Here is a 19,620-nt window from a genome sequence, read left to right on the forward strand (position 1 = left end):
CTCAAGGACATCAATTTTCTTCATCTGAAGCAAGTCCAAGGTTGTTCTCGCAATGTGCTTTGGGTTGCTGACCTGCTGAAACTTCCTCCCCAGTTTAAGCTCCCTGGCAGAGGTCGGCAGGTTTTTATCCAGGATCTCTCTGTATTTAGCTCTGTATTCATCTTTTCATCAATCCTAACCAGATTTCCAGTCGCTGTTGCTGAAAAGCATCCCCACAGCATGATGCTACCTCCACCATACTTTACAGCAGCGATGATGTTACCTGGCTGATGCATGGTATTAAATTTATGCCACATGTACTGCTGAGTGTTGAGGCCAAAAAATTCCACTTTAATCTCATCCAACCACAAGAATTTCCTCCATATTTTTCCAGTATCTTCTAAGTGACACTTTGCAGAGTCTTTATTGGCAAGGATATGCTTTTTTTTTAGACAGGGCATCTTCCTTGCCACTCTTCCATAAATACCCTTTTTGTGCAAGGCCTCAGAGATTGTAGAACCATGAACTTCATCTCCAGTTGTAGCCACTGACTTTTGCAGCTCACTCCGAGTGGCTGTTGCCATTACAGTAGCCTCTCTTACAAGTGTCATTCTTCTTCAGTGACTAAGTTTAGAGGGGTGGACTGACTTTGGCAGTGGGCTGTGGTTCCATATTTTTTCCACTTTTTCACGATGGACTGCACTGAGTTTCAGGGTATGTTCAGTGCCTTCGAGATGGTCTTGTATCCTTCTCCTTATTTGTGCTTCTCTATTATCATTTCCCTGACTTGACTTTAGTCTTAGTTTTGGTTTGATCTGTTCAAAATCTACCATACTGTTGGACCTTACAAAGAGATGGATTATTTATTCTTATGAATTAATTGAAAACAGGTGATCCTCCAATTTTCTACATTAACAAGTTGGTAAGGTAATATAGAATATTGCACCTGAGAGAAGTTAATGTAGTAATTACAAAGGGGATGAATACTTTTTAAGCCTCACAATTTTTGGTTTTAATTTTTACTAAACTGTTGACAGGTTTTGGAATTTTTCTTTTGATTTGACATGATGCACAATGTTTTGTAGATTAGCTCAAAAAAATCTTACTTCAATATATTTTAAATTTAGAAAATGAGCCAGTAAACTGTGAAAATAGTTGTGGGGGCTGAAAAGTTTTTCAAGGCACTGTAAAATACAGTAGTGTTATTATAGTAAAACTGATGAAAACCATGGTGAGAATAAGAGGTGACTTGATAAAATGTGAGGCATTGATAGATGGGGCTGTGGCTTTTTTTCCAGGGCAGAAATAGCTAATATGAGAAAGCATAATTTTAAGATGACTAAATTTTAACATTCAGTAACACTTCAAACTCACCAGAAACCTCATTAAGTCTCCCCAAGTTACACATCTACAAAGCTAACCACACATGTGAGCCCTCCTGTATCTGCAATACTCTTTCCCAATGGTTCTTCAGCACTGGTCGTGGCCTCAGTGTCAAAATGAGTGCCTGGAGACAAAGGAGAGCCCCTGAGGTGCCTGAAATCAGACACCAATGCTGTGGTGCACATGGTAACCAATGGGAATAAAGCCAAAAGAACTGCTGCATCCTTCGAACGGGCGATTGATAACTGGCACCGCAGAAGCAGCTTTCGACTGACAAGTAGACTAATGTTACAGTGGTAGAGACATTTAAGAGACTCTTAGATAGGCACATGGATGAAAGTAAAATGGAGGGCTATGTGGGAAGGAAGAGCTAGATTGATTTTGGAGTAGGTTAGCTGATGGTGGGCTGAAGGGCCTGTACTGAGCTAAACCACAATATTCCATTGCATACTACACTGATTGGTCTAATCTCAAATAATAATGAGGCAGCCTATAGAGAGGAAGTCATCACCCTGACACAGTGGTGTCAAGAAAACAAACTGTCCCTCAATGTTGCAAAAACAAACGAGCTGGTTGTGAAGAGGAAAGGAGACAGGCTAACCCATATTGACATCAGTGGGTCTGGGGTTGAGAGGGTGAACAGCTTTAAGTTCCTCAGCATACACATCACTGAGGATCTCATGTGGTCTGTTCTTACCGGCTGTGTGTTGAAAGAAGTACAGCAGTGCCTCTTTCATCTTAGATGGTTGAAGAAGTTTTGGTGTGGGCCCCCAAATTCTAAGAACTTTCTACAGGGGCACGATTGAGAGCAAGCTGACTGGCTGAGTCACTGACTGGTATGGAAATCATACCTTCCTCAATCGCAGGACTCTGCAGAGTGGTGCAGACAGCCCAGCACATCTGTAGATGTGAACTTCCCACTATTCAGGATGTTTTCAAAGACAGGTTTTCAAAGACCCCAACCACCAACTGCTCCAGCTGCTACTATCCGGGAAATGGTACTGCAACGTAAAAGCCAGGACCAACAGGCCATATTGACTGTTTTGTTGTACATTCTATTTATTATTACTATAAATTTCACATTGCACATTTAGACAGAGACATAATGTTAAGATTTTACTCCTCATGTATATGAAGGATGTAAGTAATAAAGTCAATTCAATTCAATTCAATTCAAAGACTTGGAAACTATTTTTGAAAGTCACATGTTGCTGCAGGGTAACGAATGAATTACCATTCATCCACTCTTGCTAAATGTATACTGGCTTTATATTTGAAATTAGAAGTCGGAACCAAAGGATGTTCTGGAATGCATTTGATAGGGTGTCAGGTCAGCCAAGATCATATTGGTTCATGGTCTGAGGGGCCAGCTGGCCTACTCAGGTCCCTGTTTTCTTGTGTTCTCGTGCATCAAGGATAATTGCAGAAAATAAATAAGTTCAAGTTGTTGGAGGTACCGTATTGCGATTTGATGGCTGGAAACAAGAGAATTGGCAAAAACAGGTCATTCAGGCAAATGATTGATGTAGCTCACGGACTCAACTTCCTACAGTTTTTATCAATGATTTGGATGAAGACACTGGTGTATAGTGACTAAATTTGCCAATGGTATGAAGATACAGGTCACCCGAGGTCTCTCTGTTTAACAGCACACCTGTATGTCCTGGCCTGGTTTAGTTTCCCAAAGGCATCACTTTGCATTTAGATTCATGGGGTCATAGAACACTACAGCACAGAAACAGCCCATCTGGTTGGTACCAAATTATTACTCTACCTAGTCCGATTGACATGCACCCAGATCATAGACCTCCAAACCCTCTCACCCATGTACCCATCCAAAATGAGCGACCCGATTTAAATTTAATATGGTATTATTACCTTGCCCACTTTCCCAGTCAATCTACATTCTAAATTCAAGATCAAGTTTAATTATCATTCAACCATACATGAATATCCATGATTACAGCAAAATGAAACAGCATTCCTCTGGAGCCAAGGTGCAAAACACAGTCACATAGAGCACAATAACAAATAGCACATATCATTATGATAGCAGTAAACATAACGTCACACATGAAAAATATAAACTGTATAGGCCAAGTCCCCGAGTGACTTATCCTATAAATTGATGGTACATGGGTGTTATTGGCAAGAACAAACAGTTTTCAGCAGTCCGCAGATGAACGTATCCTTGCATACACGCACACAATCTAGCTTCTCTTTCACCGAGCAAACATTGGAGAGCAGCACCAATGGGAGCAACCAGCTCTCAACCCAGCGAAGACGCCATGCTACACCACCTCTGGTGTTTCTCCTCCTGGACTGCTGCATCAGGCAAGCCAGCGGCTTGAGGCCTAGTCCTCACTACAATGAGGCCGTGCAGCTCCCCTACTGTCTATCTCACCAATAAACAAGGGAAACGGACATGCAGCATTTTACATTACCAATGTCCAATCCTTAGACAACCTTCTTCACCATCCATAATTCCACAAATCTTGTTATCATCTGCAAATTTTGTAGATTAGAAAAATTGGAGGTGTATTCAACTGATGGTGGTAATTGGTGGTAGAGCAGTTACAGTCCATTTTATTTCCATGAACCCTGTGTTCATGTGTTCTGAACCTTCCGGACCAGTCTACCATCCTACACTTAGTGAAAGGCTGTTGTGAGCTTACAAGTGGGGAGGGAGGGAACGTCGATTCAGACCATGAGAGGCCTGCATCGGGCATTATCATGCCTTACAAGGCACAGATTGGAAGTCTGTGTGGGGTGCTACTCCTCGCACAGACACTAGAGCAATGTGTGGTTAAGTGCCTTGCTCAAGGACACAAACACACTGTCACAGCTGAGGCTCAAACTAGCGACCTTCAGATCACTAGATCAACGCCATAATCACTTGGCCACATGCCCAACAAGTACAGCTTACAAGTACATTTTTTTAATTATTAGAAATAAATGGAACATTCTGGAAATTAAAATAGAAAATGCTTGATATGGTCATTGGACTAATGCATTCTTCAGATATTAGCCTGAACTGTTCATTTTGTCACTACAAACTTACTCACTTTGTTCATTTGTTTCACCATTTTATGTGTAAATAGCAGGTGTATGAAGCAACTTATTTAGTTACAACGAGACACAAGTTCTTCTGTGTTGGTTAACAGTATTTGTGATACTCTTTAGGGAAAATAATGAGCATAAGCTTCTTTCTATTAATGATACTGTTATTAACACTTGACAAAAACTGAAGATATAGCAGCTGGGGTAAATAGGCAACAGCAGAATTAAAACAAGCTGAAGATTAGCTAAGAGGATTTTTGTACCAGAAATAGGACCATATGAATTTCATTATTAATTATTTGTTCTTAAAGATTCTTTTTATGCCATAGTCTTATGGATTTATACACAAGTAAATATTTAAAAACATATTCATTATCAAACAATTTTTACATATAAGTTTTATATATAATTGTTTTATCAGCAGGATATTTGTTTGTTTGACTATTACAGTTTATCCCAGACTATTTATACCTTAAAGGCCAATTGGTTTACTGAAGAAGGGTCTCAGCCAGAAACATTAACTTTTTATTAATTTCTATAGTTGCTGTCTGACCTGCTAAGTTCCTGCAGCATTTTGTGTGTGTTGCTTTGGATTTCCAACAACTGTAGATTTTCTTGTGTTTATATTGTCTCCTTTTTCCTAAGAGGACACTAAAGATGACAATACTGCCCCCTGCTGCCACAATTGAATACTCTAGATTAATTGAAGGGACATTTCTTGTCCTACTGAATTCACTATCCATTCAAATATAACAAGCATACTTCATCTCTTCTGCATTATGTGGACCTCCTCTCTTGAATCTTTTTTGTAACTTTCTGTCTTGTTTAAAAACCTCTTCAAAATTGTTCCCTTCAACTAAGCTTTTGGTCCCTCAGAAAAGACTGGAAACACCAAACTGCATCTGAAAAATGAGGCTACATTTCAGGTCGAAGATCCTCATCAAAACTGGAAGAGTAAAAATATTAAAGTGTTTTCAACTTTAAATATTAGCACTGTTTCTCTATGGACAGATGTTGTTTGCTGTTTGTAATTCTTGGCTTTCAGAATCTAAAGTTTTTTTAAATTTTCTACTTCTTAAGGTGTTTATTTCCTAAATATCAATGAGTGAAGGAAGGGCATGTTTCTCCCATACATTAAAAGTGCTAAATCAACACAATATCTTAGCATTGAACTGGGGACTCAGTGTGTTATGTTTGCCCATATTAAATGTTTAAATGAACTAATAATGATATAACTCTGGCTAATTCCTCATCAACACAGCACAAAAACAGACTGGAGATTTGATTAACTTTATTTGACACACTGAAACATTTAAATGTACAGTGAAATGGGGCATTTGTGTCAAAGACCAACACAGTCCGAGATATGCTGGGGGATATCCCACAAGCGTTGCTACACTTCTGGTGCCAACATATCATGCTCACAACTTACTAACCATAACTCATACTGTACGTCTTTGGAATATGGGAGGAAACCAGAGCACCCAGAGGAAACCCAGTTAAGGTCACTGTTTAATTGCTGATGAGGAAAGGCCTTGCAGCAGAAGGAGGAGAACCAGAAGTAACAAGGGCACAGAATACACACTGGTTGGCAGATTTCGAGGTCCATGTCTACAAGTGGCTTGCTAGCATGATTCTGGACTGTGCTGGCTGAGTCTGGACCTTGTTCATGGCAGCCATGTTGAGTTTGAGGCAGGTCATGAGTGAACTAACACACAGAGCAATCTTGCTTCAGCTGTAATGCATTGATCTTAGTGGCAGATGTCTCTGTTCATAATAACATTGGTAGAAGTAATCACTGTGAGAGTGTGAGCCTTATATAGAGACGAGGAGCAATTTCTTATGTCAGAGGGTGGTAAATCTGTGGAATTAATTGCTAGGTGGCTGTGAAAGCCAAGTCATTGGGTATATTTGAAATTGGGGTTGATAGGTTCTAGATAGTAAGGGGATTAAAGGGTTATGAGGAGAATGGTGTTGAGAGGGAAAATAGATCAGTTACGATTGAAGTAGATCTGATGAACTGAATGGTCTAATTCTGCTTCTATGTCTTATGGTCTTATACTCGATATGCAGAACACAAATTCTCTCTACCAAAATGCCACAGTGCACAACATTGCCCTCAGCCAGTTAAGGACACTATGAGACCCTTAGAAACATGGACCCCCTTGCTACATCTCAGGAGCCACTGTTCAGTAAATAAAGATATCACTGAGGAAATTCACCATCAATTTAGCAAGCCCACACTGTGTTGAGCTGCCTGAGGAAAACTGCATTTAAATGCCAAGATGAGGCATGAAACTCCTGGCTTACATGATCCATCCAGGCTTCTTCCTGAGATCTCCACTGTTACAGAAGCAGGTCTTCAGCCAATGTAATTCACTCTGTGACCTCAGTGGCTGGGAGCACTAGGTATAATGAAGGCTTTGGACCAGACAACATTCTGGCTGCTAGCACTGAAAACTTGCAATTCAGACCAAGTCTTTGCAGTGCAGTTACAATATTGTGGAAAATTGCCCAGGTACATTGTGTATGCAGAATACAGGATAAACCCAATCCAGCTAGATACCACCAATTAGTCAACCCTTATTCATCAATGCATAGGAATTTCAATCTGACTGCTTTTGGAGAGGCATTTTAAAACACAAAATTTACCTTAGAATTAGATTGTGCTGAATGATAACTGAGTTGACAGAGGAAGGTTGTTCTTTTACTAATCTCCTATGCATTCCAAGGTTACGAGAGACTCCAGATGCTGGAACCTGGTGCAATACGAAAGGTGCTTAAGGAAATCAGCAGGTCGAGCGAAATTAGGTTCAGGGTGACCATCCTGATGAAGGGACTTGGCCTGTAATGCCAACTGTTCATTTCCCTCCATAGATGCTGCCTGACCTGGCAAGCTCCTCCACCAAATCATAAATACTGGAGATTCTGCAGATGCTGGTAATCCACAGAAACACACACACACACACAGAAAATGCTGGAGGAACTCAGCAGGTCAGGCAGCATCTATGGAGGGGAATAAGTATAGAACATAGAACAGTACAGCTCAGGAACAGGCCATTCGGCCCACAATGTTGTGCTGAACCAGCTAAAAAGCAAATCGAAAACACCCAAACACTAATCCCTACACAATGTCCATATTCCTCCATTTTCCTCACATTCACATACCTGTCTGAATGTCTCTTAAAGGCCTCTAATGTATTTAGCTCTACCACCATACCAGGCAGCACATTTCAGGCATTCACCACTGTCTGAGTAAAAAACTTACCCCTCACATTCCCTTTGAACCTACCCCCTCTCACCTTCAATGCAGTCCCTCTGGTATTAGACATTTCAACCCTGGAAAACCTTTCAAGCAGACATCCTTCATCAGCACAGACTGTTCGTTTCTCTCCATAGGGGCTGCCTGAGCCAGTGAATTCCTCCAGCACTTTTGTTTTGCTCCTATGCATCCTGCTACTTCCTCCTTCATTCTCTCCACTGTTGAATTGTTTCATTTCAGTCTCAAATACCGACCTTTACAACATGTAACCTTTAAAATTGGAGGGTACATTTCTTGCCTTCCAACCTTCACCTTTTCTTCCTATAAAATCAGATGATTTAAGCCAACTGGTATTCTCCAGTCTTCACTATCCAATTTACTTTAATTTCTACTTCATTCAACATTGCAACAGATGGCTGTGCAGGCCAAGTCATTGTGTATAACTAAAGCAGAGGTTCTTGATTGGTAAGGACATCAAAGCTTGTGGGGAGATGCCAGGAGAGTGGGATTGAGAGGGATAATAAATGAGCCATGTTGGAATCACGAAGCAGAATTGATGGGCGAATGTCCCAAAACTCCTCCAATGTCTTATCAATGATTTCATTTTCAGAGCTCTTTATCTTGTTATTTCATGCTCTCGTTATTTATTGCTATTTGCATATGCACAGTTTATTGTCTTCTATGCTCTACTTGTTCTTTCATTGATCCTGTTTATAGTTACTGTTCTATAGATTAGCTGAGTATGCCCACAGGAAAAAGAATCTCAAGGTTGTATCTGGAGATGTGAATGCACTCCAGTAATAAGTTTTACTTTGAACTTTTTTTTATGGTCCTGGTCAAATTGTATGTAATCATTCTAAGCTATCCATCTCAATTTCTTAGAAGTATTCCAACAGTGATGGAAAATTAATGAACTTTATGGTAACATTAGTACTTAAATTATGGTACTAAACTTTGTGCTACTCTTTTAGCTCTCTTTGCTTTCGTTGAATTTGCTGTTGGAGATGAAAAAGAGTTGACAGTGACTGTTGGAGGTGTTGAAACACTTAGCTGCTTAATCTCTAGGCAGCTTCCGTATGATCGCCCTGTGAGCTGGTACTGGACAGCGATGTACCCAGAATGTAGTGGCTCCACTGGTGGAAAGATACTGGACATTTATCCTGATGGAAGAACAGTATTTGAAGAGGAGTTCAAGGGACGAGTGCTGGTATACCGATCAAGAGTTAAGAAGGGCGATTATTCAATCACTATCAGGGGAATAAAGATACCTGACTCGGGGGAATTCATCTGTGCCCATGAATATCTCTCTGATGAGAAGAAAGTGAGACTAATAGTGAAACCAGGTACGTATGAGTAGAAGAGAAACAAAATTAGTCAGAAATTCTCAACTGGTTAGTCAGCATCTTCACAGAGAAATGGAGTTAACATTTCAGGTTAGGACTATTCAGCTACAGTATCTGTAGATATTCAAAGGAACATTCTCAAACATTTCCCTGAAACTTGCCCCTTTATGGTGAGCAGTGTTGTGCTCCTTATTTAAGGGAGATATGCTGACATTGGTGGGGATCCTGAGGAGGTTCACGGGAATGATCCCAGAATGAAAGGGTTAGCATATAAGGAGCGTTTGATGGTTCTGGCCTATAACTCATTGGCATAGATGGCTGTGGATGCCAAGTGATTGGGTATATTTAAAGGAGAGGCTGATAGATTCTTGATTAGTAAGGGTATTGAAAGTTCTGGGGAGAAAGCAGGAGAACGAGATTGGGAGGGATAATAAATTAGCCATGATGGAATAGAGGAGCAAACTCTATGGACACAAATAGGCTAATTCTGCTCCTACACTATGTTTTATGATCTTTTAGTTTATTGATCCTTGAATTAGTTGAAAGGGCAGCTTGGGAGGGTGACATATGAGATTGCATGACCTAGTTAGTGTACAAAGTTATGTATTAATGGTCCTCACTTCGTAATCTTCTGGGAATTTGTTCATCTTAAAACATTCTGATGAAAAGTTAATCGACCTGAAATATTAACAGTGTTTATTTTCACTCTTGATTAGTTATGAATGGGTTTGAGCTAGATGAGGAGCTTTGATGGTGCTGTTTTCTGTAGAAAAGTCACAGTGTTAAAAGAAGGGAAAATCAATGTGAAGTGCTGAATAAATGGGCATAAGGTACAGAGAAAGATCAAAGAAATAGATTGAAATGGGATGGGGGATCAATGAAACACATTCTGTGTTCAGTAAGATTGAACTGAAAAGTAACTTTAAGGACAAGCCCTGACAAAGATTAGGGTTTATTCGTCAGATCTACGTACATCAAAATATACAATGAAATGCATTGTTCTGTGTTAATGACAAAAACTGGCAAAAAATTTGATCTGTTTTACCAAGAGGTAAATGTACAATTTTTATGACTTTATAATAGGTCTTTGAAAACTGTACAATGTAGGTCTATCAAATTAATAACTAAACAAGGTGGAAGGAAAAATGCTGAAAAAAGTACCTTAGTTTATATATCATTTAGGATTTTGGGACATGGTCAAAAGGTTCAGATGTTATTCAGACCAAACTTCACAATGGGTAAGAAATATGATCTAAGTGTCTTTGACTGTGGAATGATTGTTAGTGCCAGATGGGATGGTTTAAGTATCTTAGAACTTGCTGGTCGCCTGGGGCTTTCACTCATAAGTCTCTAAACTTTACAGAGAATGGTGTGAAAAACAGAAGACATCCAGTGAGTGACAGTTCTGTGAGCAAAAATACTTTGTTAATGAGAGAGGTCAGAGGAGAATGGCCAGACTGGTTCAAACTGACAGGAAGGCAACAGTAACTCAGATACTCATACGTTACAACAGCGGTGTCCTGAAGAACACGTTCTTGAGAACATTTGTGGGGCACAATGCATGAATTAAAATATTCCTAGTCATGACTCAAGAATAATTATGGTCTTCCAGAGCTTATCTTGATTTATCAAAGAAGATATTCCAGACTTTTACATGAAATTTACAATAATTTGGCCCTCCCTGCTTCTAGTGCAGGAATTAGTGCAGCTGCTTTTGGAGATGATGAGGAACTAGGTTGCATGATCTACTGCAGAAGGTGGAGGTTTTGGAATCATTTTCTAACTTTCTGTCCATTTGTTGATAGGCAGAACACCAATAGGCTGTTTAATGTGAATTATTCAGTTCCTCCTCATCCCAACCTTTCCCTATGATTCAGATGTAGAAATCCAAAGTTAATGAGGAAGAATCGATCCTGTTTCTTAAAGATTTAGTATAATCTTATCTAGAAAACGTCATTTTGGAAGCAGTATTTAACTACACGAGGCCTACCTGGTTAGGTTCATTATTCAAAGTCAAAGCAAAACATATAACTATCATTATGATGTGGTACCTGAGCTAGATGAAAGTTTAAAAGGTGTTTAGGTAGCCAGAGTGGATAAGAAAGTACTTAGCATGGCAGCCTTTGCCAGCCAGGGCTGTAAACCATGTTGAGAGACCACATTTGATGTATGGTGTGCAGTTCTGGTCACCTAACTATAGGAAGGATGCCATTAAGCTGGAAACGGTATAGAAAAGATTCATAACAATGATAATAGGACTGGTTTAGTTGAGCTATAAGGAGAGACTGCATAGGCTAGGCCTTTTTCTTCTGGGGCACAGGAGACTGAGAGATAATTTTATAGAGGTATATAACATAATGAGGGGAAAAGATAGAGTGAATGGTCACAGTTTTTGTCCGAGGGCAGGGGAATCTAAAAATCGAGGTCACAGATTTAAGGCGAGGGGGGAAAGATTCGTAAGGGGCCTGAGGGGCAACTTCTTCCACACAGAGGATGATGCCTATGTGCAATGACCTTCCAGAGGAAGTGGTAAAGGTGGGTACAAGTAGAATGTTTAAAAATCATTTAGACAGGTATATCAATAGGAAGAAGGATATGGGCCAAACACAGGCAAATGGGACTAGCTCAGCTAGGCAACTTGGTCAGCTTGGATCAGTTGGGCCAGAAGTTTGCAGGTTGTATAACTCTGACTTTCACCCCCAATTATATTGGTGGTACAGCAGTAGAAACTGAAAGCAGTTTCAAACTCTTGAGAGTGCACATCACACGCAGCCTCTCATGATCCCAGAACCCCCTCCTACACTTTCAAGAAAGCTTAGCAATGCCTCTACGTTCTGAGGATGCTGCTGAGAGCTGGACTTCACACATCCATACTCATGTCATTCTACAGATGTTAAGTGGAGAGCATCCTAACAAGATGCATCACTTATGGTACGGAAACTGCACTGCAGCTGACAGGAAGTCAAAATTACTCAAAATATCACTGACACTAGCCAACCCGCCATCAATGACACAAATGTGCCAAACAAGGGCCAGTAACATCATGGAGGATCTCACCCACCCTGCTCAGGGACCGTTTGTCCCACTCCCATCGGGTTGGAGGCTACGTAACATCCACACCAGGACCACAAGACTCAAAAACAGTTACTTTTCCCAAACAGTAAGGATGATCAACACCTCCACCACCTCTTTATTATTTCCCATCAGTCACTTTATGTATAGCCTGCATCATGTTATGGTCATACAATCAACCTCTGTGTAGAAGCTAGCATATGTATTTATATTTATTTTGTTTTATTATTATCATTGTGTTCTTTATCTTTTGTGTTTTTTTGTGCTGTATTGGACCCAAAGTAGCAATTATTTTGTTCTCTTTACACTTGTGTACAGGAAATTAAATTAAACAACCTTGAATGTCTATTATTTTATACATAATAAAGGCATTTTTTTCAGGGTGCTGGTCTAATCTATATCTGACTGTGGAACCACCCGTTGCATCAATTGGAGACAAAGTTACATTAACCTGTACGTATTGTGGAACGAAATTGGTAACGCCCCGAATAAAATGGCAATATGATGGATTAGCAGTATCAGACACTGGAGTTGTCAGCATTACCAATGGTGGACACTCCCTTGTTATTTCTCATGTGGATCAGGAGCACTTGAAGAAATATGGATGCAGTATGGCCAAGAAAGAATCTATTGTGACCGAAATATGCCTGAACATAGGTAAGATAAAATGTCCCATTAAGCAGAACAATGTGCAGATGGGTATGAGATACCAGAAAATGTGGTCAAATTTTCTCCAAATAATGTCATCACATTAAATAAACGTCCACGTGAATTTTGTGTTATCTAAACGTATAACCCCACCTGGCTTAATCTGACCCCTTTCCTCTCAACTGTCCTGAAGACACGCAACCCACTGTTGTCCAACTCCACACGCCCACCTCACTGAGCTTTATCTTCCCATCAATGCCTCCCCTATCCCTTTTCACCTGGTTCCACCAATCCCCATCCTACCTCTCCCTCTGTATACTGGCTGATTCCCCTCTGCATCACAACCAGTAAAAAGAGGAGACGGGAGAGGGGTCTTGAGCTGAAACATTGAGAATCCCTTTTTCTCCCTGTCAGTGCAACTGGACCTGCTGAATTCCTCCAGCAGTTTGTTTTTGCTTGTGGTTAAATACACTCAGTGGCCACTTTATTAAGTACACCTGTGCACCTGCTCCTTAATCCAAAATATCTAATCAGCCAATTATGTGGCAGCAACTCAATGAACAAAAGCATGCAGACGTGGTCAGGAGTTTCAGTTGTTGTTCAGACTAAACATCAGAATGGGGAAGAAATGTGGTCTAAGTGACTTTGACTGTGGACTGTCAGTGCCAGACTGGGTGGTTTGAATATCTCGGGAATTGCGAATCTCCTGGAATATTCACACAGTACAGTCTCTAGAGCTTAGAGAGAATGAAGGAAAAAAAATCCAGTGAGCGGCAGTTCTGTTAAAACAGGCTTGTTAATAAGAAAGGTCAGAGGAGAATGGCCAAACTGGTTCAAGCCGAAAGGAAGGCGACAGGAACTCAAAATACCACACATCGCAACAGTGGTGCATAGAAGAGCATCTCTGAATACACAACACGTTGAACCTTGAAGTGGATGGGCTACAGCAACAGATGGCCATGAACATAAACTCAGTGGCCAACTTTTTAGGTACAGGAGGTACCCGATGAAGTGCCCACTGAGTGGATATCCATTCAACAGCATATTTGACCTTTGTAAGATGCAGTGAAGGTTTAGGCTGTGATGTTACTAGGTTGTAGGTTAAATTAAGGAAAAGTTTGAAACATTTTGGAGGCATATCAAGTGTAAAAACAATTAACAACACGACTGACTGCATGAGACCATCTTTAAGTTATCATTAACACAATAAAAGCAGATGCCAGAAATCTAGAGAGCATACAAGATACTGGATGGGTCTCAGCATGAAATTCCTCCACAGATGCTGCCTGACCTGCTGAGTTCCTCCAGCATTTTGTGTTTTGCTCTGAGTTATCATTAGGAGTTATGATTATGTTTAATACCACCATGAAGGACTGGTTGTTACAGGTGGTAATGGTATTTGGAGGAATACGATGTTTTTGGTTGTAATTATTTATACTGGTGTCAATTCACCCATGAGTACATTCAGTAAATTGACAAGTTTATTTTTTGATCTTGTCAAGATATTAATTATTCCTTTACCATTACAGAAACTGATTTTCTAGATACCACTATGTTTGCTGGAGATTATGATTACCCAGTGAGTACACTGATTTCTACTACCACTTCTGTATCCACAACAACATCAACGACCCAAGAGATCACTACTACCATGACACCAGCACCGGAGACCACAAATGCCTCATTGAATATGTGGAGTGATTTAGAGTGGATGCAGGACACCTCTCCAGTCACTAGCCCGAAAATACAAAGTTCCCCCACCACAATAATGGATACAATAGTAACCACTGAGACAGCAGATCCGTGGAACGAGGACGTGATTCCCGATCAGCTGGGATCCACTGAAAAGCTCTGCCCAGTCACAGTCAACAATGGACGGAGTCAGTTTCCAACATACATGTGCATCATCCTTGGTGGAATTCTCCTGCTTATAATCATCACATTCATTTGCAAACGATGCAGAGGAAACTGTAAATGTAAATATTCTCTTTCACAATGTAGGGATTTTAGCATTAATTTGGAATAATTGTCATAGTCGGATGTTGTTGAATCATGTCCATTAGCATCAGCTTTTTGCAAAATATAGACCATAGACATAGGAGCAGAATTAGGCCATTCAGCCATTGAATCCGCTCTGCCATTCAGTTCCTTCTCAATCCCATTCTCCTCATAACCTTCAACACCCTTACTAATCAAGAATGTGTCAACCTCCACTTTAAATATATCCAACGTCTTGACCTCCACAGCCACTTGTGACAATGAGTTCCTCAGATACAGCAGCCTCTGGCTAAAGAAAGTCCTCCTATCTCTGTTTCAAAAGAATACCTTTGTATTCTGAGGCTGTGCCCCGGTCTTAGAAGTCATCATTATTGGAAGCAACCTCTCCAGATTCACTCTACCTAGGCCTTTTAATATTTAAAGGCTTCAATGAAATCCCTCCTCACTCTTTTAAACCCAAGCGAGTACAGGTCCAGTGTCTTCAACTGTTCCTCATACATTAACCCTGGGATATGTTTTCCTTCTGGGATCATTATCATGAACCTGTCCTTGGCCCTCTCTAATGCCAGCACAAATCCTTTCTTAGATGAGGCCCCAAACTGCTCATAATACTCCAAGTGCAGTCTGACCAATGTCTTATAAAGGCTTGCTTTTATATTCTAGTCCCCTCAAAATATATACTAATGTTGAATTTGCCTTCCCGATCAATGACTCAACCTGCAAGTTAACCTTCAGGAAATCCCGCATAAGGACTCCCAAGTCCCCTTGCACCTCTTATTTCTAAACCCTCTCCTGAACCAAGGCAAGTAGAATATTACTGTAATTAACTGGTGCAGCCACAACATAAACTGTGGAACGCATTGGCAAATATGCAAAAATGACCCCTTGAGCATAGAGGCATGCCTTTCAGCTGAACTGCCTACCTGAGCTTGTACCAGTTGACTATATTTGCTCCATATCTCTCTAGGCCTTTTGTATTTAAGTATCTGTCCAAATCTCTTTTAAACATTGTAATTGTTTTTATTTAATTTTTTTTATTAGTTTTTCAAAACATTTTACAAATTAAAAACCCCAAATCCCAATGAGGAACATTAAAACAGTGCAAAATTAAGCATACAATAACAATATGCTACAAACGAAGAGAATTTAGCAAAAAAAAAAGCACCTAAATTAAAGACAAGTAAGCTTAGTGTCCTCCCCAAGCCCCACAACACAAGAAAAAACAACAGCAACTCCAGACCAACCACAACACAATATAGAGAGTATAAGTCAGGACAGCCAAGCTCCCAGACTGTGAATATACTCAGCAACAGAGGATAATAATGCCTTCTACCAGAATAAAAAAAGGAGCTGAAAGCAAGGGACTGAAAAGAACAAAAAAACCCTAGTCAAGAGGAAGGTTATGAAAGTACTCGATAAAAGGTCCCCAGACCTTATGGAACTTTAGATCCGAATTGAGAACTGAATAATTAATTTTTTCGAGGTCCAAACAGGCCATGATGTTGTTAAGCCATTGAGCATGAGTGGGCGGGGCAGCATCTCTCCATCTGAGGAGGATCAAGCGTCTAGCCAGAAGAGAGGGAAAGGATAATATTCAGCATTTGGTCGGACCCAGACATAAATCTGTCTCGCCCCAAAAACCGAACAGAGCAATTAAGGGGTTTGGTTCTAGGTGCTGATTCAGAATACACGATAACGTAGTGAAGACATCTTTCCAGAATTTCTCCAAGCTAGGACAGAACCAGTACATATGGATGAGAGAGGCCACGCCCCTCTTGCATTTATCACAGAGCGGACTAACGCTAGGGTAGAATCGAGATAGTTTAGATTTAGACATATGGGCTCTATGAACAATCTTAAACTGTAAAAGGCAGTGGCGAGCACAAAGAGAGGTTGAGTTAACCAATTTGAGAACTGAATCCCAGCTCTCCTCAGAAAAGGAGATATTTAAATCCTGCTCCCAGGCCATTTTGATTTTATCCATGGGGGCCCGTCATAAGGCCACTAGTTTATCACGGATGATTGATATTAAGCCTTTACCTAGTGGATTCATGGAAAGAAATAGGTCCATAGCATTTTTCGCAGGCATTTCAGGAAAGTTAGGAATTAAAGGAGCAATAAAGTGTCGGATTTGGAGATATCTGAAAAAATGAGCATTGGGCAGATTGAACTTAACAGAGAGCTGCTGAAAAGAAGTGAAGCGATTATCAATGAAAAGACCTTCCTATACCAAACCTGGAATGCTGAATCGTATGTAGTAGGTAAAAAAAGGTGATTATGAGCAATAGGGCTGGAAACGGAAAACCCCTGGAAACCATAGCATTTCCTGATCTGAGCCCATATACGCAAAGTGTGTCTAACAAGAGGATTAGCTATTGATCTGGGCAGACTAAGAAGTGCAGAGCCAAGAAGTGCAGAGATAGATAATTCTTTGGTGGAGCTCTGCTCCATTGAACATTGTAATTGTATTTGCCTCTACTGCTCTCTCTGGCAGATATCTCTCTTTGAGAAAAACACCCCCCTCTGGTCCTTTTTAAATCTTTCCTTTTCAATCTCATCTTAATCTAACCTCTCTGGTTATATTCCCAGTGCTGGTAATATCCTTGTGAATCTTTTCTGCACCTTTTCCAGATGACTGACATCCTTTTTGTAGCTGGGTGATCAAAGCTTCACACATAACTCCAACTATGACTGGTATAACACGTGAAAAAAAAATTCAGACTTGACCAGGGTTGAACAGCTTGTCAACACAAACTTGGTAAATGTAAGGACTTCCCTTTTAGAGTGAGTGGGAGTGGCAGAGGTCAAGAGTAGAAAAACATATATAAATAGAGGCAACAGAGACTTGTTGGTAGAATTCTTCTAATGTTTTGCCCTCACATTGGCAGAGGTTTTGCAGGAGGTCAAAGAACTCCCCAGAGAAGTGTGAGGTGGTACACTTTGGAAGGACAAACTCCAAGGCAGAGTACAACGTAAATGGCAGGATATTTGGTAGTGTGGAGGAGCAGAGGGATCTGGGGGTACATGTCTACAGATCCCTGAAAGTTGCCTCACATGTAGATAAGGTAGTTAAGAAAGCTTATGGGATGTTAGCTTTCATAAATCGAGGGATAGAGTTTAAGAGATGCGATGTAATGATGCAGCTCTATAAAACTCTAGTTCAGCCACACTTGGGAGTACTGTGTCCAGTTCTGGTCGCCTCACTATAGGAAGGATGTGGAAGCATTGGAAAGGGTACATAGGAGATTTACCAGGATGCTGCCTGTTTTAGACAGTATAGATTATGATCAGAGATTAAGAGATTAAGGCTTTACTCTTTGGAGAGAAGGAGGATGAGAGGAGACATGATAGAGGTATACAAGATATTAAGAGGAATAGATAGAGTGGACAGCCAGCGCCTCTTCCCCAGGGCACCACTGCTCAGTACAAGAGGACATGGCTTTAAGGTAAGGGAAGGGAAGTTCAGGGAGGATATTAGAGGAAGGTTTTCACTCAGAGAGTGGTTGGTGTGTGGAATGCACTGCCTAAGTCAGTGGTGGAGGCAGATACACTAGCGAAATTTAAGAGACTACTAGACAGGTATATGGAGGAATATAAGGTGGAGGGGTTATACGGGAGGCAGGGTTTGAGGGTCGGCACAACATTGTGGGCCGAAGGGCCTGTACTGTGCTCTGCTATTCTGTGTTCTATGTTCTATCTAGATAAAGAGAGTCACTGTTGCCCTATGGTGACAGATGAGACCGAGAACCTATATTGCCATTCAAGCATAGCTCTTTATGTAAAGTACAATGTAGTGCCTGTAACATAATATAAGGACAATAGGAAATTTTATTTTATTTTCTCAACATACTTACTATATTAATATATTTTTCTTTTTCAAGTATGTTATTGAGCCAAATATAATTTAAAACATGGCTGTGTGATATCATATAGGTATTGGAATTTGAAATTGCCCAAAAAAGTGTGCAAATTGAAAATTCTGAAAAAACAAAGATCCAGATAACATTAACAATTTGCTGGGTGGTCATAAAACAGGTGGGAATTTTCACCAAATTCTATTCAGTGTTATACTCATCTTGTTCCCTGCCCAGGTTAAAAATTTTATCTCCAAGCAAATACTTTACAAAAAAGGAATAATTTAACTATAACCCACCATCAACTTTATAACTCATTATCAGTATTAGTTTTATTTGTACAATTTTCTTTTGCATATTTGTGCTTATCAATCTATATTGTTTTTATATTTATATATAGTTTTACATAAAATTCCATTATATTCCTTTTTTTAACCTGTAAATTAATCCCAGGATCGTATAGGGTAACATAGATGCTTTGATAATAAACTGATTTTTTTTATCTGCCATTTTTCTGGTCAATGCTTCAAGAGAAGCATAGCCTTGTGAAACAATGGAAAATATCAGAACTGTGTACTATTACACATCAAATGTATTGCATGACAAAACATTGAAGAATATAAAAGAGATGCTCGGTATTTAATGTCTTATTTCTGTTTTAAACAGTTGGAACTCATGATGTGGAACATAACGCAAGGTACAAGCTTATGTGGATTTTTCTTATATATGTATTCTTGAATAGTTAGAACAGGTTTCAACGAAGAGATCATTTATTGTAGGATCAGTTACATGCTGTAATACAAATTTAAAAGGTGTGTAGAAAGAGTTTGGGATCTAATCTATTTCCACTTTCTATAGAACAAATGACAGAAGTGCAAATAGTAATAGGCAGACATAGGGGCAGTATTAGCTCATAAAGTCTGCTCCACCATTCCATCATGGCTGATATACTCTCCTCCTCAATCCCATTTTCCTGCCTTCTCCCTGTGACCTTTGATGGCCTTACTAATCAAGAACCCTT

At 40.1% G+C, this 19,620-nt stretch overlaps 1 protein-coding gene across 1 annotated transcript in view; it reads left to right on the forward strand.

Moving 5' to 3' along the window:
* Positions 1–1,545: 1,545 nt before the first annotated feature.
* The window catches only part of LOC132390697 (uncharacterized), a 37,069-nt gene continuing 18,994 nt past the window's right edge, over positions 1,546–19,620 (forward strand). The window contains exons 1-5 of the mRNA XM_059963254.1: positions 1,546–1,639; positions 8,656–9,027; positions 12,481–12,756; positions 14,277–14,723; positions 19,266–19,296. Of these exons, the coding sequence (XP_059819237.1) occupies positions 1,546–1,639; positions 8,656–9,027; positions 12,481–12,756; positions 14,277–14,723; positions 19,266–19,296 (1,220 nt within the window). The remainder of the gene's footprint in view (positions 1,640–8,655; positions 9,028–12,480; positions 12,757–14,276; positions 14,724–19,265; positions 19,297–19,620) is intronic.

Source organism: Hypanus sabinus, chromosome 3 (genome assembly GCF_030144855.1).
Source record: "Hypanus sabinus isolate sHypSab1 chromosome 3, sHypSab1.hap1, whole genome shotgun sequence".
Classification (NCBI taxonomy): domain Eukaryota; kingdom Metazoa; phylum Chordata; class Chondrichthyes; order Myliobatiformes; family Dasyatidae; genus Hypanus; species Hypanus sabinus.